Source organism: Rattus norvegicus, chromosome 20, assembly GCF_021556685.1.
Source record: "Rattus norvegicus strain SHRSP/BbbUtx chromosome 20, alternate assembly SHRSP_T2T, whole genome shotgun sequence".
NCBI classification, from domain to species: domain Eukaryota; kingdom Metazoa; phylum Chordata; class Mammalia; order Rodentia; family Muridae; genus Rattus; species Rattus norvegicus.
Window position 1 is genome coordinate 25,785,001 of NC_141553.1, and position 24,409 is coordinate 25,809,409.

A 24,409-nucleotide genomic window follows, 5' to 3' on the forward strand; every position below is an offset into this window, starting at 1 on the left:
CACAGGAATGGAAGATAAAAGACAGATGGCACGCAGTCAGAGAGCAGCTGACGTTCCGACCCTAAAGCCCCGCCCAGCCAGGCCGACTCCTGTTTTGGAGTTGGGCTGACTTAGGCCTGAAATCCAGCTTTTCCCCTCCGCCCCACAGTCATGGGAGAGTCACATAACTCTTCAACGGTCTCATCTACAAATGCTACTACTAAAACTGACTCCACTGTACGGCTGTGATGTTTAGTGACTCCGTTGGTAAATGTTTTAGTCCTACTATGTGCCACGGCGTGGTGGCTTAGGGAGCAGCATGGATGGTATCCATACACACAATCACACGTGCTCGCTATCTCCTCTCCTCATACGTTGCCTGCCCTCAGTATCGTCCTCCCAGAGCTCTGCCCTCCCTCCCTTGAAGTACTTACTTTCTTCCACATTTGCAATTAGCTAATGTAAGAATCTAATCATCGAAAACGCGCTAATGAGAACAGATCGGCTGAGAGGGGAGTGACGACAGGCTGCCAACACAAAACACCCCTTGGTGGTAAAACAGGATCTTGGGAACAAAACTGAACTGAAAAAAACGACTCAAAGCCAAAGCAGTGCAGTGAGGTGTGAGTGGTGAAGAACAGAAACCAGGGACTGACCATGAGTCTCGGCCAACACTGACACCCTGTGTTATGTCTGCTAACACCCAGGCCAGCAGTAGTTAAAAAACAAAAAACAAAAAGCGCTTAAACGCATATCATGTTCCTTTTCTGTATAAAGTATTGTCAAATTTTGCCCTAGTCTAGAATATTTCCTAAAACAAATGTAACTCTTAGAGAAATAAGGTCACAGAAAGGTTAAATACTCGATTTTGGAGAGAATTTTTTCACATCTATGATAGAGCAAGAACCTAGAACACAATTCTATTCGTGGGCTAATTTCTAAGCCATATCATATGGATTTAATGTGGTTTAACGAAAATACTGCTTTCAAAACTCATACACAAAAGACCCAGATCTTGTGAACCAGGCAACAGCGAGACGACTGCACTCTCTGCAGACAGATATCCATGTAGCCATGATTCTAGACACCAGCTATCTATCGCTGAGCAAGTTCTCAGTTTTCATGCAACCTAATTTAAACCGCGGAGGGACTGCGCTGATCCAAACCTTCCAACAAAGTAAACGCTTGACGACCCTGACACCTAGTGGCCATACAGGAACTGCAGCCAATTCTGCCTGGGAAGGACGGCCAGCCACTGCGGCAGAGTCGGCTCCAGGACACTTGGAATGTATCCTTATGAAAACTGGGTGTGGACAGTACCGGTCTTACTAAGAACCGTATAAAGGTTTGATTTGTCTCCTGGATTATCTTGGGACTCTGCAAGCGAGCCAAAAGGCATGCACTTGTTAAGAGTACTTCCCTTTAACCCGGCACATTTATCAAGGTTTTCCTGATCTTCAACGATCAGAAAGCAGAGCTAGAGGTTGAATACTGGTGAGCCTCTTTCCTCAGTTGGCAGGTTCGTCCCCACCCTTTTCCTGGTCTTTGGGTGGGTTTTTTTTTTAAATCCCCTTGGTTATACCCTACCAAACACAAAAGCCAAGTGGCTAAGCCCTCAAAGAAGCTCTTTGTGTCATTACCAAAGGGTAGTTAGACCTTCACGAAACCGCAGGAATCCTCTTTAAAAGGAATAAAGGACCTGTGCAGAAACCCCTAAAGTACCCACCTAAAAGCCAGGACCACACTGAAAACGGTAGGTAGCGAGATGAACACAGGGCGATCAAACCAAGCTATTTCTGCCCCAATCATTAGACGATAAGTCTCCCCGACCTGTCTGCACCTCTGACCGGTGGGACAGCAGGAAGCCTGAATTGCTCGTGTTTTCCAGGCGGGGAAGAGCAACGAGTCCTACCTGCTGCCGTTTGAAGGCGAAGCGATCCAGCCTTTCCAGCTCCTTCCCAAGCTTCTGGTAGGTTTTCTGGAGGTCAGATTTGTTGGAAACATTTTTAAGAGACTCGAATGTTCTTTGGAACTGAAAATGAAAAGAAAAGCAGGTTGTAACAGTGACACATCTTCAAATTCTCCGCTAGCTGATGGAGTCAATAATGTGTTTCGGTTTTACCCACCATAATTCAGAGACAGCAAATGCTAATTGTCTTTCAATGGACTAATTAGGGGTGATCATAAAGGGACACAAACTGTATGTGTAGCACCAATATACATGAAAGAGAGGTCCATTCTGTCCTCATTCTAATAAGAGTATATGTCATTCAAAATAAAAGAATTTCCATCCTTTAGGATAACCCCCCAAAAATGAGATTTAACAAACTTTTAAGTCTAACAAAGTCATATTATAAGTTTCTTAGGGCTGGGGAGAGGTTTTAATGAGTAAAGTATATGCTTCAAAAGCTTGAGAAGCTGCGTTTGAATCCCGACAGTCCACGGGAAAGTCAGGTGTGGTGGCTGCTCGTATCTGTGATCCCAGTGAAAGAATAAAGATTTTAAACTGTCCCCCACTGACCCTGCTGTGAGGACAAGTGCTCCTCACAGCAAAGAATAACATAACATGTTTTGGGGACGTAGCCTGGCTATAGCCACCACAAACCATCTGGCCTCGATAAGGCCTGACTCAACAGTCCTGAGAAAAACGAGAATTAGGGTCAGCTTGCCCCAGAAGCAGGGCGGCCTAGAGTTGAACTGAGCCCAAGTTACAAACCAATGAAATTGCTTTGTGTGACTGTTGCCAACTGCCTATGTAATTTTCCCTACAAATCCCTTCCCCTAATTGGGCTCAGGGTCCTCTGTCTCCTGTGTGAGATACATGTAGTCCCCAGAGCTCTGGTTCTCAAATACACCTCTTGTTTATTACATCAAGACCGGTTTCTCGTGAGTTCTTGGGGGTTGCGTCGTCTCGAGATTTGAGTGGGGGTCTTCCCCCCCCCCGGTGGTCTTTCACCAACACTAGGAAGCACAGGTAAAGCCACCACCCATGATCAAAGCCAGCCTAGCCAAGGAGCCAGCTGCACCACCACCTTACTAAGCCAGCTTAACCCCTAGTCACATTCTAAATATTGGTCTTTATAGCCATAGATAAGGGGAGTCTCACCCCTCATCAAGGGAAAGCCTCTTTACAGCAGACAGAGGTCATTACAGAAAACCACAGCCAACCCAAGTGCAGAGCTGTGACATCCAGTGGCAGTGACATGTCTACCTCTGGTTCAGAGATCACTGCTGAAGAAATGGGTGGGAGAAAGATTGCAAGAGCCAGAGGGACCGTTTGCTGTGAGATTACAACTCCTAGAAGTGTCAGACGAGCCACGCCCATAAAGTCTCACTCACATGGCTGCCTACACTTGACTGAATGAGGAGGACACCCATAGATGTGTTAATGTGAAAGGAGGGAAACTCAGGGCCTCAACCTTAAACAAAGAGCCACAGGCTGCATTAATATAGTTGCTGAAAGTTAGAGAAATAGTCTTCTTCAGGGAGAGCATACCGTGTGTGTGTGTGTGTGTGTGTGTGTGTGTGTGTGTGTGTGTGTGTGTGTGTGACAACAAGTAAAGAAAAAGAGGCCATTAATTTGAACGAGAACAGAGGCAGGTACATGGGAAGGATTGGAGAGAGAAAGGGAAGTGGGTAAATAATTTAATAATATCATAAATTTTAACTAAATGAGCCTAAAATGTTTTTTAGTGCAGTGGAGGGTGACTTAGGAAGGCATGTGATGTTGCCCTCTGGTCTCTACATCCATGTACAAAAAAGGTGCATGCCTAGAGAGAGAAACGGAGGGAAACAGAGAGGGAGGGGGGAGAAGGAGAGAGGGAAGGAGGGAGAGAGGGAGGGGAAGAGAGGGAGAGAGAGGGAGGGAGAGAGAGAGAGGGAATCCTCAGATTGAGAAGAGGGAAGAGATGAGTAAGACTAGGAGAGGACATACACTATCAAATGCATTATACCTATACATGAAAATGCCCTAATAAAATCCATCATTAATATATGCTAACAAAGGCATTTTTTCCATCTTTATTAACTTGGGTATTTCTTATTTACATTTCGATTGTTATTCCCTTTCCCAGTTTCCGGGCCAACAACCCCATAGCCCCTCCCCCTCCCCTTCTAAATGGCTGTTCACCTCCCCATCCTCCCCCCATTACCGCCCTCCCCCCAACAATCACGTTCACTGGGGGTTCAGTCTTAGCAGGACCCAGGGCTTCCCCTTCCACTGGTGCTCTTACTAGGATATTCAATGCTACCTATGAGGTTGGAGCCCAGGGTCAGTCCATGTATAGTCTTTGGGTAGTGGCTTAGTCCCTGGAAGCTCTGGTCGGTTGGCATTGTTGTTCATATGGAGTCTCGAGCCCCTTCAAGCTCTTCCAGTTCTTTCTCTGATTCCTTCAACGGGGGTCCCGTTCTCAGTTCAGTGGTTTGCTGCTGGCATTCGCCTCTGTGTTTGCTGTATTCTGGCTGTGTCTCTCAGGAGAGATCTACATCCGGTTCCTGTCGGCCTGCACTTCTTTGCTTCATCCATCTTATCTAGTTTAGTGGCTGTATATGTATGGGCCACATGTGGGGCAGGCTAACGAAGGCATTTTTAATCAAGTTTTCACATGCCAATCATGGAAACCAACAGCTGTATGAAAAGTTAACTGCTTCCACATGTTGGTGTCATGGCTTGAGATGTGCCTTTTGTCAGCAGAGGGTCCACAAAGAGCTGGTCACCCAGCGGGACTCAGAGAGGAAGATCTCTCGGAGCTTGTGTGCATTCAAAGAGGGAAGAGTGCTTGCATGTTTGGCATGTTTTGTGACAGAAGCATAGGTGGCATGTTCTGCAAACACTCGTTCATTTTTGCTCTGTAACCGATGAGTTACGTCGGGTTGATCCTGTCCGTTCTCCAACAGCATGCTGGAGAAAGAGGTGGCAACTTGCAGGAAGTCACAGAATATTTCCAGTTACTGAGAATCAAGTAAAGGGGGCTCACAAGAAACTCAACCCTTGGTTTGTTTTAGTGAATTAGAGCATGCTTTGGAGGGTCGGTGACTGAGGATGTCAACTGACGTAATTGTCGTTTGCTCTCTCATGTCATGAATTTCCCATATCCTCATCTTGTGCTGTCACATAGATTTATGCCTACGGGGGAGAGATTTCACCATTTAAGCACTACAACTGTGACACCGTGAGACAGACCCATATTTGATCCTCGACATATCAAACACTAAAGAGTGTAACTGCTGTTCTACTGGGTTACGTCCTCTATTTTGTGAAGGCACCGTGTTTACCTCAGTCCAATGTGAAGAGAAGACCGAGACGCTTCCTAGAGGGACAGCAAATTGAGACCAACAAATACCACTTAACACTTCCTCTCATCAAAGTGCTGTGAATATAGAACGGACTTCCTTCACTGGGGAACTTAAACATTACAGGGGAAAGTAGTCGTGGAAACCAGAAATGGGTAGAGCATTAACATTTACCGCTGTGTTATGCCTTCCGATGAACACTCACATCAGTAAAGGGAGTTCAGAGTCCACTCCCAGTCTCGTGCCTAAACTGGGCCTCAGAAAGCTTGGCTGACTAGGGTCTTCACTCCAATGTCTGTGATCTTTCTTTAGAAAGTGGGGTGCAAGTGAGAGGAGAGAGTGGGGTACAGCAAACGTTTTAAAGCTCACTGAGAGTGACGGAGGGGGTTACACAAAACAGAAGACGTGAGGAAACCTGAGTTGAACCACAGAGAGCAGGAAACACCAGAGTCCCCGGGGTGAGCCAACTCTACCCATCTGTTTATATGCCTTATTTTCTTTAATTTGTGTTTATTATCTATGTAATATTTCAATTTAGTGTATCTATTTTGTAATATTCTCTAGCTATTTTCTCTCTGTGGGTATACGTGTCTGCATGTGAAATGACACACATGTACAAGTCAAAATACATGACAGTTATTTCCTTCGGCTGTGCGGGCCTCAGAGACGAAATGTGGGCTGTCGGGCTGGGAAATTACCCGCTGAGCTGTCTCACCAGCCCCTACCACAGCCTCCTCCACATCGGTTTAAACACAGCTGAAATCTTTTCATTCCCCCCTCTTGCAACACACACACACACACACACACACACACACACACAAAATCTTTTCAACATAGTTTTGATAAACTTTACATTAAATGTGTATCTGGTCGTGTGATCTTTCCTGAGTCTTGGCCATTTTTTGGTCCCTTCTCGGTATGTCTAAATCAAAATCACACCGGATCCAGGACTCTAAACAGTGTATTCTATGAATCCATTACTGTAAGGTAGGTTCCACTACATTTTAAAATGTTCTTTATGTTTTACGTTTTCTCTTCGCTAAAAATTATTCTTTCTAATTAAAGCTGTGGTCGTGTTCTCATTTAGTTATGTAAACCTTACACAACTCCAGGGAACTTGAGAAGAAACACCTGTAAGACTTCAAAATAAGAGAGAGAGAGAGAGAGAGAGAGAGAGAGAGAGAGAGGGGGGGGGGGGGGGTGAGGAGGGAAAGAGAGGGGAGAGGGAGAGGGGACAGGGAGAGGGAGAGGTATTCCCAGGTAATACGTTTATAGCCAGAGAAAACCCGGTAATGCTTCAAGAGAGTGCTTTAACTGAAGGTCAGGGTTTGCATAATGTGGAGATTTTCGCTTGGGTTTTCATTGTCAGGACTCATCTCTCCTGTTTATTGATACTAAAGTGCCCTGGGTCCCTTAACACTGCCATGACTATGCTCTTCACTACACTGCCCCTCCTTACAGGCAATCATTGTGGAGGAGTGGTATAACATTTCCAAGATGGTGTTGGCTGAATTTCTGGTATGCATTCTGCACCCTCCGCAACTACACACAGGTAGACTCTCAGGGCCGTTTTTACCTTGTAGATAAAAGCTGAAGCCCAGGGGATAAAGATGGACCTGGTGAAGCTTGTCTGTTTCAAAAAGACAGAAGGTTGACTTAGTTTGAGGGATGTTCCTCCTCTCCTGTGCTTGGCCATCAAAACAAACCTCTCAGGGTGTCTAAGTAGCAGTGTCCTGTATCGTCATTGAATTGATTATTTCTCAAAATAAATGACTTATTTTTCAGTTGCAATAATTTGAGAAGGAAGAACCATTAGACTGAAAAAGATAATAATATTCCTGAAACTAACTCATTCAAATTTTTAAGGGGATATTTAATCTGAGCCAAGAATCCCAAAATAATTTGCTGATCTTTGAATCTATCATTTCTTGTAAAAACAAGAAACGAACCAAATTCAAACCCTAAAACAACAGAAATTCAATAGATCAATTGGAAATAAAAACGAATGTAAGTGTTTCTCGAAAACTGTGCAGATTGGGTATTACAGTGATCTCTGGGCTGAGAAACAAATCCAATTTTGTCGTATTTGACTACCTTATCGTATATCAAAGGGAATGCAAGATAAGAGTAAAGAGATGCAGACAATATCCCCGTACCAATACCCAGAGCAGAAGCAGGCATTCTGAACAACACCCCCACAGTGCGCTTTTCCGTCACATCGTCTCGGTTCAGAAATAATAACAGCAATCCATCAAACAAAACAGCAGAGGCCATGATTGTTCATCTCCCATTAAAATAACTGAAAATTTGCTGTACAAAGAGGCATGGGACAGACAACAGGAAAATGTCTAGTTTGACTCAGCACTCTCCCTCTCCCCCAAAATAGCTCTTTTCTCCCTCTCCCTGACAATACATATTTAAATAAATCCAAGCCAATGTTCTGTAGAAACTACACAGCCAATCAGTTTGTTTAAAAAAAAAGTATGTATATTCATGGAGAAATTTGAGGAGAGGACGAGAGGAAATCTGCTGAAGCAGCAAGAAAAGGGGGTGAGTCTTGCTTCCCTCAGCCCTGGCAGCCTGGTGTCCTGGTATTGGTTGATTCAGATAACCAGGGCTGAACAGCCTATCACCAGCGCCCCGTGAGAAAGCACCCAGAAGTGTTACCCATGCAAGACCCACTCAGAAGCTATCCTTTCTTTCTTATTTAATAGTGAATGCAGTTGTACAAAATTCTAGTTATTACCTGTAGCGTCAAAAAAGAACCCCCAGATTCACTCAGTACATGAAGCACAGACTTGTATAGAGTTTGGTTTATCCCAGGAGAAAGCAGGGAGGCTCAAAAGCTCTCATGAAATAGTAAAGATAAAATAGGAGGAGAGAAGAAAAGTAAGCCTTTGTCTACCACAAAAAAGGTCAAGAAACAAGAAGAGGTTGTCATCTCAGAAAAAAGTGTGTGCAGTCAGAAGATAATTATAGTTTAAGTGAATTCCCTCTATATAAAAGGGAATGCATGATTTAGTGATGTGCATCTATGTTAATGTTGACTGTAACGTTCTTCTTGGGGAAGACACAGACCATAATGAGGAGAAAACTTTGAAGAGTAATTTAAGGGGCTGAAGAGACGGCCAAGAACTTACACCAGGGAGCCCACATCTATCTTTAACTATCGTTCCAGGGGGAAATCCAGTGCCCCCTTCCGGCCGCTGTGAGCACTGCACTCACATAGTACATAATCCCCTTGCATACACAGACACATCCATAATTAGAAGTAAAATTAAATCATTTCCAAAGGAGAGACAATTAAGGTGAATGAAGGAGGGCAAGTATCTTAGTTAGGGTTTCTACTCCTGTGACCAAACACCAAAATCAAAAAAGCAAGTTAGAAAAGAAATGGTTTATTCAGTTTACACGTCCACATTGCTGTTCTTTACCAGAGGAAGTCAGGACAGGAAAAGGGCAGGACCTGAAGGCAGGAGCTTGAGCTGATGCCATGGAGGGGTCCTGCCTACTGACTTGCTCCCCATGGCTTGCTCAGCTTGCCCTCTTACAGAACCAAGGACAACCTGCCCACGGATGGCTCCACCCACAATGGGCTGGGCCCTCCACTGGATCTCCTGGTGGCATTTCCTCACCTGAGACTCTTTCCTCCCTGATGATTCTCGTTGACACTCACATCAGCCAGTACAGCTGACCCCTTGTCCACTTGGCACACAAACATCACTATTAAGCTACAACCCTTCCTTTCTTATTCACCCTCAAGATCTCACATTAAAGACATAAGCAACCTGACTTGCCTTGGGCTGGGACCTCTGGCTGCTGTGCTGGGGTCAGTGACAGGGAGGTCCTTATAGTATCCCAGGGCTGTGCTGATAGAGAAAAGTCAGGAGACATCCAGAGACCTGACAACTGCCATCCTATGCTGCAATGGTGGGGAAAGGCGCCCAGAGACCCGACTGCTGCCATATAGCTCAGGCGGGTCATAGACATAGAGAGGCCCCCTGCCACCATGACATGAGGTGCAGAACAGGGAAGACAAGTCACGTGGGTGTACTGTAGACCTGCTTGCCACCATGCCACACAGAATAGGTAGAGGAGGTCATCTGGAGGCCTGCCAGCCCCATGGCCCACCTGTAGGGGGAGCCACTGCAATGTACGAGTACGTGGTGAATCAATGGGAGAGAAAGAGAAGCAGAGAGGTTTTAACACTGTAAGGGGAGGTAGAACTGGAGAGTCGAGTGGAGACTCGAGGGAGGAGTGTGAGTAGCCAGCGCTACCACCTAAGGCCATGGTGAAGTCCCAGCCCATGCAGCTGCAGATCCATGTCTGGGTCACTGGCTATGCAGCAGCAGGGGTCCGTGTCGATGTCCATCTCTCCTATAACCACTAGAGACCATGAGGATGTCCAAGGGCTGTGCAGAATTAGCCCAACTCTTCACTAGCTGACACACACCGGAGAGCAGGCCCTGCACCTCACTGGACAGTGAAGCTGGCCCTGGTGGTGAGGGATGCAGGATTGGGAGGGGAGCAGGTGAGCCAGCCCCAAGAGTGTGAGTGTGGAAGAATTGACCTCACTCACTTCTGGCATGGAGGTGATATCCTTCTACACACACACACACACACACACACACCTTCCTTCTCTCAGCCTCCAGCAGTTGGGGGAGCTGACCCTGGGAACAGGAGAACTAACTGGCTCTGCCCTTTGCCGTAGTTGGAAGCATTTGGGAGAACGGGCCCTGCACCTCTCCTAGACAGTACAGTGGAGCTGACCCTGGGTGTGAGCACAGGAGAGACAGCCCCTGCCTTCATCTTCATCTGCCATGACCTGGCATGGGCGTGGGGGTGATGCCTTCTCTTCCATGCCCCTAGCCGGAAGAGTTGTCCCTGAAGTCATGAGAGCCAGAGCGCTGGCCCTGCCCCTCACTGGCCACCTGCGTCTCACCTGGGCAGCACAGTACAGCTGGCTCTGGTGGAAGGAGCACAGATGAGCTGGTCTCAAGGGCATGAGAGCCAGAGCGCTGCCCCCCACCTCCTGCCTATGGTTCCCCTGGTGGTGCAGATGCAGGAAAGCCAGCAGGCTGACCGGCTCAGCTACAACCCAGGCAGATCCAGGGCTCTGGGTTGGCCCACCCCAACATCTGCATCATCTGTGAACTGTTGGGGAACATGAAGGGGCTGGTCCTGTTAACCCAAAACCACAAGATCTCCATGACACAGGGCAACAACACTGTACCTGGGAGAAGTCCGGAGAAGATTAAATATTAATAGTGTCTCAAAGGCCACAGACCTCGATCCTGACCTCTGACTCATTGCAATGAACATTCACACGTGAAAATGTGTGGACCGAGGGCTGTGCTGTGGGACACTGTAACACGCAGACACACAACAGCTTCCGTGGCTAGTGGTTTTCTATGTTTTATTTTGTTTTTTGTTTACCTGTGTGTTTATTTTGTGGGGCGGTTGCAGGGGTATGAGGGGACAGAGAGATGATGAATGAGATGGGGTGCATGATGTGAAACTCACAAAAGAATCAATAAAAAAGGTTTAAATATATAGATGGCTTAAAAGTACTATCGTCTTTACAAATTCAAACATATTAAAATTTCAGTCCCTTTAAAATAGCCAATTTCTTTTAAAATCCAAAGTCTTTTAAAATTTAAAGTCTCTCGGCTGTGGGCTCCAGTAAAATCAAAGCCTGGGATCCACCCAGGGCTCCTCCAAGGGCTTGGGTCGCCTCTCCAGCTCTGCTCTCTGTAACACCCGAGACTTGTCTTCTCAGCTCTGGCTCTACTCCACCGCTGCTGCTGCTCTTGGTGGCTACCCCTTGGTACTGGCATCTCCAAACTGCTGGAGTCTTCTGCTGCACCACTAGCCTCTCATAGGCTCTTCACGGTGCCAAGCCTGTGATCACTACTTGAGAAAATGCCTGACAGCTGGATCTCATGGCGGTATGTCCTCAGCTTAGGCTCCTTCCTCTACAATGCCTCTAAGGTGTCAAGTTGACACCCAAAACCAGCTAGTGCATGTGTCGTACAAAATATTTCCCTTTCTGTATATCCGTAAAAATACTTGATGAGAAAGAAATCAGAATGCAAAACATTTCAGTTACAATAGTGTGTGTGTGTGTGTGTGTGTGTGTGTGTGTGTGTGTGTGTAAAACCCCAGCCCAGGAGGTGCAAGACATCTATAATGAAAACCTTAAGAGACTGCAGAAAGAGACTGAAGACATAGAGATGAAAAGTGCGTGGCCTCTGGGTGCCTGTGTGTATGTGTGTGAGTGTGGGTATGTGTTTGTATGTGTATATGTATGTGTGTATGTGTATATATATGTATATATGTGTGTGTATGTGTATATGTGTATATGTGTATGTATATGTGTGTATATGTATGTGTGTATGTGTGTGTTTGTGTATGTGTATGTATGTATGTGTGCATATGTATGTGTGTATATGTGTGTATGTGTGTTTATGTGTATGTACATGTATGTGTGTGTGTAAGTGTGTGTGTGTTTCTTGTGCTGTTTGTTGTTTTGTTCTGTTTTTTAATTCTCGGGTTTCCTTGAATTTATTTTGGTTTTTTTTTGTTTTTTGGTTTTTTTATGAAGACATAGAGTTGGATGGGTACAGAGATGAGGAGGACCTGGGAGGAGATGGGGGAGGGGAAACATAATTAAAATATATTGTATGAAAAATATTTTTGATAAAAATTTAAAATTTAAAAAGACCTCACAGAGAGGATATGTGTCTAACAAAGAGTATTTGCCCTCCAGAAGCACGGCCATGGGTTTGACATCCTGGCACTACAAAACAGAAAATGGTGGTGCCTACTTGCCAATGAGGGTAAACCTCCACCTGTCTTAAAATTACTTATCTGAATTCATGTGGGGCTCTGGGGCGGTGGCTTAGTGGGGAACACGTTGCTCTGTAACTGTGAGGTCTGGCATTCACGCCTTCGGCAGCACATAAAAATCCAAGTGGGCAAGGAGGCTTTGCCTATTAGTTGGAGACACTGGTCCCCAACGAAATCACGAATCCTGGATCGAGCCCCACAGTTCTCAACCTGTGGGTAATGACCCTTGTGTCAACCCTCTACCTCCAAAGACTATTGATATTACAATTCATAACAGCAGCAGGTCTATAGTTATGAAGTAGCAATGAGAATAATCTCATGGTTGAGGGTCGATACAACCCCAGGAACTGTATTAAAGAGTTGTGGCATTGGGAAGGCTGAGAACCACTGCTCTAGGTAAAGACCTGGCTTCAATAAATAAAGGGCAATCAAAGAAGACAGCTGACACTGTCCTCCACACTTATACACAAAAAAATAAATAAATAAATAAATAAATAAATAAATAAATAAATAAATAAATAAATAAATAAAATAAATACTTTACATGCTAATTGCACGCTCAAAGATCTAAAATTGTCCCCCTTGCCATTTCCTCCTCCCGTAAGCCTCCTGGTGTTCTGACTTTCAGTGTCTTTAAGACTAGTAAGTTCTGGCTTCATTCTTGGCGATATGCACCCACCTTCCTAACTCTATCTGATAAACGCTTCTGATAAAGATGAGGCGGGAGGCACCAGGACTGACGCTTGCTTCAAGATTGGAGTTAAAAATAAAAACAACACCAAAGTAAATTGTCTCCTCGTCTACTTACAGATGACACATGCTGCAAGAGGCACATGACATCAGTCATGTCTGCAAGGATAAGGAGTCTTGTGACTGCTGCCAACAGGGCGCGGGCGGCTTGAACCACAGCCTCCCTTTTGGGGAGGTAACAGGGGTCGTCCGTAAATCTCTCAGCTGATCCCTTCAGAGCTTTGCCTGAAAAACACAACCGCAAAATAAGTCATCGTTTCAATTTCAGCTGCAGCTGCTCTGGCATTTACCAGCCAACCTGACTCCAAGACTATTCCACGAGCAATGGTAATTTTTTTTTCTTCTTTTTTTTTTTCCGGAGCTGGGGACCAAACCCAGGGTGTTGAGCTTGCTAGGCAAGCGCTCTACCGCTGAGCTAAATCCCCAACCCGAGCAATGGTAATATTAAATTGCCGTATGATACAGGCCTTAATGAACAGTGCGGCTTCAGTTTAGCGTTTGTTTGTGATGACCATTCTGGAGTTCAAAGACGCATGGTGTCATCTTCCCATGGAGAAAATGATTCTCAACTGGCAAGCAATGTTGAGTCAAGACATCAAGTCTCTACTGCTATAGTCGCTCCATCTCCATCGCCGTGAAATGGTTCACGACTAAGATCTCGGGCAGTCGGAGAAGTTCGCGTTGATGAAAGTAAAAAGAATCTTCGCCGAGTTGCTTTCTACTCAGGAGAGTTAGCCTTGAACGCAGTGGTTCTCAACCTTGCTGATCCTGCGACCCTTTAACAGCGCTCCTTGGTGTTGTGGCCACCCCCAGCCATAAAATGATTTTTGTATCTACTTCATAACTGTAATGTTGCTATTATACATAATAGTATAAATATCTGATATGCAGATTATCTGATATGTGACTCCTGTGAAAAGGTCGTGCGATGCCCCAAAGAGGTCGCGGAGGCACAGTTTGAGAACCACTGCTTTAAAGTGATGCTAACAGACTGAGGGTGTAGCTCAGCGGACAGAGTGCCTGCCTAACATCTGTGAAGCCCCGAGTTCAATCCTCAGCACCCACAAGCCAGGCACAGAAGGGCACACTTTACAGTCACACCACTCCAGGGAATAGGGATCCAAAGTGTGGGGTCATCCCAAGGCTACAGAGAATAGGAGACTCTGGAATGAAATTAATCTCGCTCTGACAATACAATACCTTCACACAGGCAGATGCACTCCGCACCGTGTATCGATTCTGTACATTCTACAGTCTAGTCACAAAAATAATGTTACAGAATAATGGTCAGAGAAATATCTCTATTATTTTAAGATCTTTTCACTTAAAGTATCTTTTGTTATAAAAAGCAGTGTGGGCTCATTTGCTTTAAAGCTACCAATGTAGAAGAGTCTAAAGGGGAAAGGTGGCCTTCTCCATTCCCAGCTCCAGCAACCAAACCCACAGAATAGCTACATCTGCTGTTACGTGTCACAGCATTAACTTATCCCATCATTAAGGCAATGCATGTTCATTTCTTTTATCTCACAGCAGAGCTGGTAGGATGGCTCAGTGGGTAAATGTGTTTGCCACCAAAGCTGTGGACCCGAGTTCAAGGCCCAAGATCCACATAGTAGAAGAGAACTGAGTCCCCATACATGCCTCCACACATCTGACCTCCACACACATGTCCTGGCATGTAGTTAATACAGCAAATCTCTTTAAATGATAATAATTTGGCTTGCTAAAGAACAAAGTAAAAATGTTAAATTCTCCATATTAATTCCTAATTAATTAATCATCCAACTATCCAGTCCTTATTTATATAGAAATTTCTCCCTGAATTTCTATTTCATGTGTATGTGTATACACATATGTTTATCTATAAATGTATCTGCATGTTTTATATATGTATGCTTTGGGGATATATTCAGACACATGCACGTTTAACTTATATATGTGCAGAGATTTCATGTCTTACAAAAACATAACCGTTGTACAAACTATAAATGGGAAATCTAATGGGTCTTGAGCTGCTTCTCAAGGGGTCTTGTCTTATAGGGACTTTCTGTAATGTGTCATTTGTGTTTGCCAGTTGCCTTCTGTACACAAGGGACAGTTGATTGGGAGTCACAGCAAGAAACGGAGCAGACTCTGAAGCCAGAGTGGCTTCGTGTGTCTGTCTCATACCTGGGGAGTTCACCTAACCTTCTCTGTGCCTCACTTTCCAGGTGGTAAGTGGAGTAATAAAGGAGCAGCAGTTTGTCCCTAACAAAGTGTTTGGTTGTTTATTTTCTCAGAAATGAATGAGCTAATCTTAAAATTCATGTAGAAATTTCAAGAGTAATAATAGCCAAAACTACTTTAGAAAAAAGAGAAAGGAATAACATTGTTATTTCAAAACTTACTAGACAACTATAAAACACACACACACACACACACACACACACACACACACCCGGATTGCCAAAAGCTATCTTTAACATTTGTGGTCAACTGGTTTTCAACAAAGAAAAGTCAGTAAGAGAGTGCTCGTATTTATTTTTATTTTTGGTTTTGTTTTACTTTGGAATAGCTTTTAATAAATGGCTTTGGGACACTTAGATTGACATATGAAAGAAAAGAGCATGGCTCTCGGTCTCACATCACACACACAAGCCAACTCAGAGAGTGTCGCAGAGATACATGCAAGAGCTTAAACTGTAAAACTTCGGAAGGTAAACTGCCATGATCTCAGGTTCAGTGATACTCTCTTACATGTGGCAGCAAAGCATCTGCAATAGAGTGGCGTGGCTGTGGTGGTTTGAATAGGGATGGCCCCCATAGACTCATGTGTTTGAATGCTTAGTTCATAGCGAGGGGCACTGTTAGGAGGCGTGGCCTTGTTGGAGGAAGTGTGTCACTGTAGGGGCGGGCTTTGAGGTCTCCTGTGCTCAAGCTATACCCAGTGTGGCACACGGTCTCCTCCTGGTGGATCAAGGTGTAGAACTCTCGGCCAAGCTTCCTGTCATGATAATGGACTGAACCTCTGGACTGCAACCAGCCCCAGTTAAATAGCTTCGTTTGTAAGACTTGTTGTGGTCATGGTGTTTTTTCGCAGCAATAAAACCCTAAGACAATTCCTGAACTTTATTTTTTTTCTGAAACCAAACACAAATATTTGTTTATTTATGAGCTATCATTTTATATCAATTCCATTAAAATCTAAACCAGTTTGCTCAAATTAGGTGGCGCACAGCAGCATTTCACTTCAGCCGGGAGTCGCAGGACTTGCACTCTTTTATGAACGTAATGGAGACACTGAGAACACAAAACATTTTCAGTTACAGGCCAGCTGCTGCTTATTTCACAGCAACGCCAAATAGAAGTTGTTTTATGAAAAAAGAAAGCAACCCACACTTATATCTCACTTACAGATACCTAACATTTCACTTGGTCAATGAGTTCTACAGTTTTATACACGTGTAAAAGGATAAAGGACGGTCTCGTTGAAGACGGAGCCAGCTCTCGGGCATTTGTGTGGTCTCATCATCACAGCCGGGACTACATGCCATGTCTAAGGGACCGGCAGTTGGCATTGATCTTGGCACCGCCTACTCCTGTGTGGGTGTCTTCCAGCATGGAAAGGTGGAAATAATTGCCAGTGCTCAGGGTAACTAACCACACCACGCCAAGCTACTTTGCTTTCACTGATGTAGGATGATTGATTAATCAGGGATGTGGCCAAGAATCAGGCTGCAATGAACCCCACCCACACAGTTTTTGATGCCAAATGTCTGATCGGATGCAGGTTCAATGATGCTGTTGTTCAGTCTGACATGAAGCACTGGCCCCTCATGGTGGTGAATGATGCTGGCAGGCCCAAGGCCCAAGTCGGATACAAAGGGGAGACAAAAAGTTTCTATCCAAAGAAAGTGTCTTCAATGGTTCCTTGGAAAGACTATTACCAATGCCGTGGTCACAGTGCCAGCTTACTTCAGTGACTCTCAGCAGCAGGCAACAAAAAATGCTGGAACTATTGCTGGCCTCAACATACTTCGAATTATCAATGAGTCAACTGCTGCTGCTGTTGCTTATGGCTTAGATAAGGAGGTCGGAGCTGAAAGGAATGTGCTGGTTTTTGACTTGGGAGGTGGCACTTTTGATGTGTTAATCCTCACTATCAAGGATGGAATTTTTGAAGTCATATCATCAGCTGGAGACACACACTTGGGTGAAGAAGAGTTTGACAACTGAATGGTCAACCATTTCATTGCTGAGTTTAAGCAAAAGCACAAGAAGGACTTCAGTGAGAACAAGAGAGCTATCAGGCATCTCCACACTCCCTGTGAGCGGGCCAAATATACCCTGTCCTCCAGCACCCAGGCCAGTATTGAGATTGATTCTCTCCATGAGGGAATTGACTTCTACACCTCCATTACTCATGCTCGATTTGAGGAGTTGAATGCTGACCTGTTCCGTGGCACACTGGACCCTGAAGAGAAGGTCCTTCAAGATGCCAAACTAGACAAGTCACAGATCCATGGTATTGTCTTGGTGGGTGGTTCTACCAGAATCCCCAAGATCCAGAAACTTCTGCAAGACCTCTTCAGTGGAAAAGAACTGAATGAGAGCATTAACCCCGATGAAGCTGTTGTCTGTGGTGCAGCTGTCCAGGCAGCCATTCTATCTGGAGACAAGTCTGAGAACGTTCAGGATTTGCTGCTCTTGGATGTCACTCACTCCTCTTTCTCTTGGGACTGAAACTGCTGGTGGAGTCATGACTGTCCTCATCAAGCGTAATGGCCCCATTCCCACCAAGCAGATCCAGACTCTCACCACCTACTCTGACAACCAGCCAGGTGTACTCATCCAGGTGTATGAAGGTGAAAGGGCCATGACCAAGGACAACAACCTGCTTGGGAAGTTTGAGCTCACAGGCACCTCCAGCACCCTGTGGGGTTCCTCAGAAGGAGGTTACTTTTGACATTGATGCCAATGGCATCCTCAATGTTTCTGCTGTAGATAAGAGCACAGGAAAGGAGAACAGGATCACTATCACCAATGACAAGGGCCGCTTGAGTAAGGAGGATATTGAGCGCATGGTCCAAGAAGCTGAGAAGTACAAAGCTGAGGATGAGAAGCAGAGAGATAAGGTTTCCCCCAAGAAGTCACTTGAGTCTTATGCTTTCAACATGAAAGCTGTTGAGGATGAGAAGCTTCAAGGCAAGGTCAATGATGAGGACAAACAGATTTTTGACAAGTGCAATGAAACCATCAACTGGCTGGATAAGAACCAGACTGCAGAGAAGGAAGAATTTGAACATCAGCAGAAAGAACTGGAAAAAGTCTGCAACCCTATCATCACCAAGCTGTACCAGAGTGTTGGTGGCATGCCTGGAGGAATGCCTGGTGGCTTCCCTGGTGGAGGAGCTTCTCTAGGCCCCACCGTTGAAGAGGTGGATTAAGTCAAAGTAGAGGGTGTAGCATTGTTCCACAGGGACCCAAAACAAGTAACATGGAATAATAAAACTATTTCAATTGGCAAAAAAAATACAAAGGACAAGTCTTACAGAGGCTTCGGCAGTTGTAACAATAAAAAAAAAAACAAAGGCACAAACTAAAATCTTCAAGCTTTCTGTACAAACTTCAAAAGTATGGTTAGGAAGAAGAGTCAACCGAAATCTGTTAAGTTCACTATCTGTAAGTCTAACTAGACAAATGTCTAGATTTTGAACTAACTTTCTTTCTTTCTTCCTTTATTTATTTATTTATTTATACTATACTATACTATACTATACTATACTATACTATACTATACTGTAGAGAGATATCTCTTGGTATTAGGCTATAGTTAAAAATGGGCTAAAGCCAAAATTAAGAGCTAACACTTTTTTTCTTCTTCTTCTTCTTTTAGTTTTTCAAGGCAGGGTTTCTCTGTGAAGCCCTGGCTGTCCTGGAACTTATTCTGTAGACCAGGCTGGCCTCAAACTCAGAGATCCACCTGATTCTGCCTCCCAAGTACTAGAATTAAAGGTATAAACTACCACCACCACCTAACCCTGAGCTTCACTTTTAAGATGTATTTTTAATCATGTCTGTGTGTGTACATATGAATATGTATGTTAGTATAGATGCCTGAAGAGGCCACAAGTGTGATGACTGCTGGAGCTGGCTTATGGATAGTTGTAAACTCCCCAAGGGGGTGCTGGGGGAAAAGCTCAACATCACTTTCAAACATGTCTGTTTTCTTCTACAAACTAACCTTACCTTCACGGTTAGGCATTAAAGATGTGTGTTAAGAACATGTCTGTATTCCAACCAGACCACATAGACCTAGAAGGTCTTTCTTTGGGTGTGATCCCTTGCCAGAGCAGCCATGTGGCTGGTCTAAAATTTCTCCTAACCACTGAGCTATCTCATCAATCACAAAGTTCTGGACTTTAAAGGAGGATGTTAAGAAAGGGACGAAGGTCTGCTCCCAAACCCCTCGGGAGAGAGACCTCACCGCCTGGTCAGGTGGGCACTCCTGAGGCTGCAGAGCGGAAGAGACCACCAACACTGCCCACCCCTGCCCACATCCCTGGCCCAAGAGGAAACTGTATAAAACCTCTGGGTTCCCCTAGAGGAGGACCCTAGAGCAGCAGGACCGCTGCGTCTGAGACACCGCCAGAAACTGAAGGGATCTACCGGATAAACAGTTCCCTGCACCCAAATACTGTGGGAGGGAGAGCTAAACCTTAAGAGAGGCAGACACACCTGGGAAACCAGAAGAGACTGCACTCTGCACACGTCTCTGACGCCAGAGGAAAACACCAAATGCCATCTGGAACCCTGGTGCACGGAAGCTCCCGGAAAGGGCGGCGCAGATCTTCCTGGTTGCTGCCGCCGCAGAGAGCTCGTGGGCAGCACCCCACGAGCAAACTTGAGCCTCGGGACCACAGGTAAGACCAAATTTTCTGCTGCAAGTGACCTGCCTGGTGAACTCCAGACACAGGCCCATAGGAACAGCTGAAGACCTGTAGATAGGAAAAACTACACGCCCGAAAGCAGAACACTCTGTCCCCATAACTGGCTGAAAGAAAACAGGAAAACAGGTCTACAGCACTCCTGACACACAGGCTTATAGGACAGTCTAGCCACTGTCAGAAATAGTAGAACAAAGTAACACTAGAGATAATCTGATGGCGAGAGGCAAGCACAGGAACCCAAGCAACAGAAACCAAGACTACATGGCATCATCGGAGCCCAATTCTCCCACCAAAACAAACATGGAATATCCAAACACACCAGAAAAGCAAGATCTAGTTTCAAAATCATATTTGATCATGATGCTGGAGGACTTCAAGAAAGACGTGAAGAACTCGCTTAGAGAAACACAGGAAAATATTAATAAACAAGTAGAAGCCTACAGAGAGGAATCGCAAAAGTCCCTGAAAGAATTCCAGGAAAACATAAATAAACAAGTAGAAGCCCATAGAGAGGAGTCACAAAAATCCCTGAAAGAATTCCAGGAAAACACAATCAAACAGTTGAAGGAATTAAAAATGGAAATAGAATCAATCAAGAAAGAACACATGGAAACAACCCTGGACATAGAAAATCAAAAGAAGAGACAAGGAGCTGTAGATAGAAGCTTCACCAACAGAATACAAGAGATGGAAGAGAGAATCTCAGGAGCAGAAGATTCCATAGAAATCATTGACTCAACTGTCAAAGATAATGTAAAGCTGAAAAAGCTACTGGTCCAAAACATACAGGAAATCCAGGACTCGATGAGAAGATCAAACCTAAGGATAATAGGTATAGAAGAGAGTGAAGACTCCCAGCTCAAAGGACCAGTAAATATCTTCAACAAAATCATAGAAGAAAACTTCCCTAACCTAAAAAAAGAGACACCCATAGGCATACAAGAAGCCTACAGAACTGCAAATAGATTGGACCAGAAAAGAAACACCTCCCGTCACATAATAGTCAAAACACCAAACACACAAAACAAAGAAAGAATATTAAAAGCAGTAAGGGGAAAAGGTCAACTAACATATAAAGACAGACCTATCAGAATCACACCAGACTTTTCGCCAGAAACTATGAAAGCCAGAAGATCCTGGAAAGATGTCATACAGACCCTAAGAGAACACAAGTGCCAGCCCAGGTTACTGTATCCTGCAAAACTCTCAATTAACATAGATGGAGAAACCAAGATATTCCATGACAAAACCAAATTTACACAATATCGTTCTACAAATCCAGCACTACAAAGGATAATAAATGGTAAAGCCCAACATAAGGAGGCAAGCTATACCCTAGAAGAAGCAAGAAACTAATCGTCTTGGCAACAAAACAAAGAGAAGAAAAGCACACAAACATAACCTCATATCCAAATATGAATATAACAGGAAGCAATAATCACTATTCCTTAATATCTCTCAACATCAATGGCCTCAACTCCCCAATAAAAAGACATAGATTAACAAACTGGATACGCAACGAGGACCCTGCATTCTGCTGCCTACAGGAAACACACCTCAGAGACAAAGACAGACACTACCTCAGACTGAAAGGCTAGAAAACAACTTTCCAAGCAAATGGTCAGAAGAAGCACCTGGAGTAGCCATTCTAATATCAAATAAAATCAATTTTCAACTAAAATTCATCAAAAAAGATAAGGAAGGACACTTCATATTCATCAAAGGAAAAATCCACCAAGATGAACTCTCAATCCTAAATATCTATGCCCCAAATACAAGGGCACCTACATACGTAAAAGAAACCTTACTAAAGCTCAAAACACACATTGAACCTCACACAATAATAGTGGGAGATTTCAACACCCCACTCTCATCAATGGACAGATCATGGAAACAGAAATTAAACAGAGACGTAGACAGACTAAGAGAAGTCATTAGCCAAATGGACTTAACAGATATTTATAGAACATTCTATCCTAAAACAAAAGGATATACCTTCTTCTCAGCTCCTCATGGTACTTTCTCCAAAATTGACCATATAATTGGTCAAAAAATGGGCCTCAACAAGTACAGAAAGATAGAAATAATCCCATGCGTGCTATTGGACCACCACAGCCTAAAACTGGTCTTCAATAACAATAAGGGAAGAATGCCCACATATACGTGGAAATTGAACAATGCTCTACTCAATGATAACCTGGTAAAGGAAGAAATAAAGAAAGAAATTAAAGACTTTTTAGAATTTAATGAAAATGAAGGTACAACATACCCAAACTTATGGGACACAATGAAAGCTGTGCTAAGAGGAAAACTCATAGCTCTGAGGGCCTGCAGAAAGAAACAGGAGAGAGCATATATCAGCAGCTTGACAGCACACCTAAAAGCTCTAGAACAAAAAGAAGCAAATACACCCAGGAGGAGTAGAAGGCAGGAAATAATCAAACTCAGAGCTGAAATCAACCAAGTAGAAACAAAAAGGACCATAGAAAGAATTAACAGAAACAAAAGCTGGTTCTTTGAGAAAATCAACAAGATAGATAAACCCTTAGCCAGACTAACCAGAGGACACAGACAGTGTGGCCAAATTAACAAAATAAAAAATGAAAAGGGAGACATAACAACAGAGTCAGAGGAAATTCAAAAAATCATCAGATCTTACTATAAAAGCCTATATTCAACAAAACTTGAAAATCTGCAGGAAATGGATAATTTCCTAGACACATACCAGGTACCGAAGTTAAATCAGGAACAGATAAACCAGTTAAACAACCCCATAACTCCTAAGGAAATAGAAGCAGTCATTAAAGGTCTCCCAACCAAAAAGAGCCCAGGTCCAGACGGGTTTAGTGCAGAATTCTATCAGACCTCATAGAGGACCTCATACCAATATTATCCAAACTATTCCACAAAATTGAAACAGATGGATCACTACCGAATTCCTTCTACGAAGCCACAATTACTCTTATACCTAAACCACACAAAGACCCAACAAAGAAAGAGAACTTCAGACCAATTTCCCTTATGAATATCGACGCAAAAATACTCAATAAAATTCTGGTAAACCGAATCCAAGAGCACATCAAAACAATCATCCACCATGATCAAGTAGGCTTCATCCCAGGCATGCAGGGATGGTTTAATATACGGAAAACCATCAACGTGATCCATTATATAAACAAACTGAAAGAACAAAACCACATGATCTGGGGCTGGGGATTTAGCTCAGTGGTAGAGCGCTTACCTAGGAAGCGCAAGGCCCTGGGTTCGGTCCCCAGCTCCGAAAAAAAGAACCAAAAAAAAAAAAAAAACAAAAAAACAAAAAAAAAAAACAACAAAAAAAAAAACCACATGATCATTTCATTAGATGCTGAGAAAGCATTTGACAAAATTCAACACCCCTTCATGATAAAAGTCCTGGAAAGAATAGGAATTCAAGACCCATACCTAAACATGGTAAAAGCCATATACAGCAAACCAGTTGCTAACCTTAAACTAAATGGAGAAAAACTTGAAGCAATCCCACTAAAATCAGGGACTAGACAAGGCTGCCCACTCTCTCTCTACTTATTCAATATAGTTCTTGAAGTTCTAGCCAGAGCAATCATACAACAAAAGGAGGTCAAGGGGATACAGATCGGAAAAGAAGAAGTCAAAATATCACTATTTGCAGATGATATGATAGTATATTTAAGTGATCCCAAAAGTTCCACCAGAGAACTACTAAAGCTGATAAACAACTTCAGCAAAGTGGCTGGGTATAAAATTAACTCAAATAAATCAGTAGCCTTCCTCTACACAAAAGAGAAACAAGCCGAGAAAGAAATTAGGGAAACGACACCCTTCATAATGGACCCAAATAATATAAAGTACCTCGGTGTGACTTTAACCAAGCAAGTAAAAGATTTGTACAATAAGAACTTCAAGACTCTGAAGAAAGAAATTGAAGAAGACCTCAAAAGATGGAAAGATCTCCCATGCTCATGGATTGGCAGGATTAATATAGTAAAAATGGCCATTTTACCAAAAGCAATCTACAGATTCAATGCAATCCCCATCAAAATACCAATCCAATTCTTCAACGAGGTAGACAGAACAATTTGCAAATTCATCTGGAATAACAAAAAACCCAGGATAGCTAAAACTATCCTCAACAATAAAAGGACTTCAGGGGGAATCACTATCCCTGAACTCAAGCAGTATTACAGAGCAATAGTGATAAAAACTGCATGGTATTGGTACAAAGACAGACAGATAGACCAATGGAACAGAATTGAAGGCCCAGAAATGAACCCACACACCTATGGTCACTTGATTTTTGACAAAGGAGCCAAAACCATCCAATGGAAAAAAGATAGCATTTTCAGCAAATGGTGCTGGTTCAACTGGAGGTCAACATGTAGAAGAATGCAGATCAATCTATGCTTATCACCCTGTACAAAGCTTAAGTCCAAGTGGATCAAGGACCTCCACATCAAACCTGATACACTCAAACTAATAGAAGAAAAACTAGGGCAGCATCTCGAACACATGGGCACTGGAAAAAATTTCCTGAACAAAACACCAATGGCTTATGCTCTAAGATCAAGAATCGACAAATGGGATCTCATAAA

The 24,409-nt window shown here is 43.8% G+C and overlaps 1 protein-coding gene across 2 annotated transcripts in view; it reads right to left on the reverse strand.

Moving 5' to 3' along the window:
- Nucleotides 1-24,409, reverse strand: part of Ctnna3 (catenin alpha 3) — a 1,520,222-nt gene that overhangs the window by 1,382,965 nt on the left and 112,848 nt on the right. For both annotated transcript variants that reach the window (NM_001426985.1, XM_087597777.1), the window contains 2 exon segments: nt 1,892-2,011; nt 12,929-13,095. In NM_001426985.1, coding sequence (NP_001413914.1) covers nt 1,892-2,011; nt 12,929-13,095 — 287 coding nt within the window.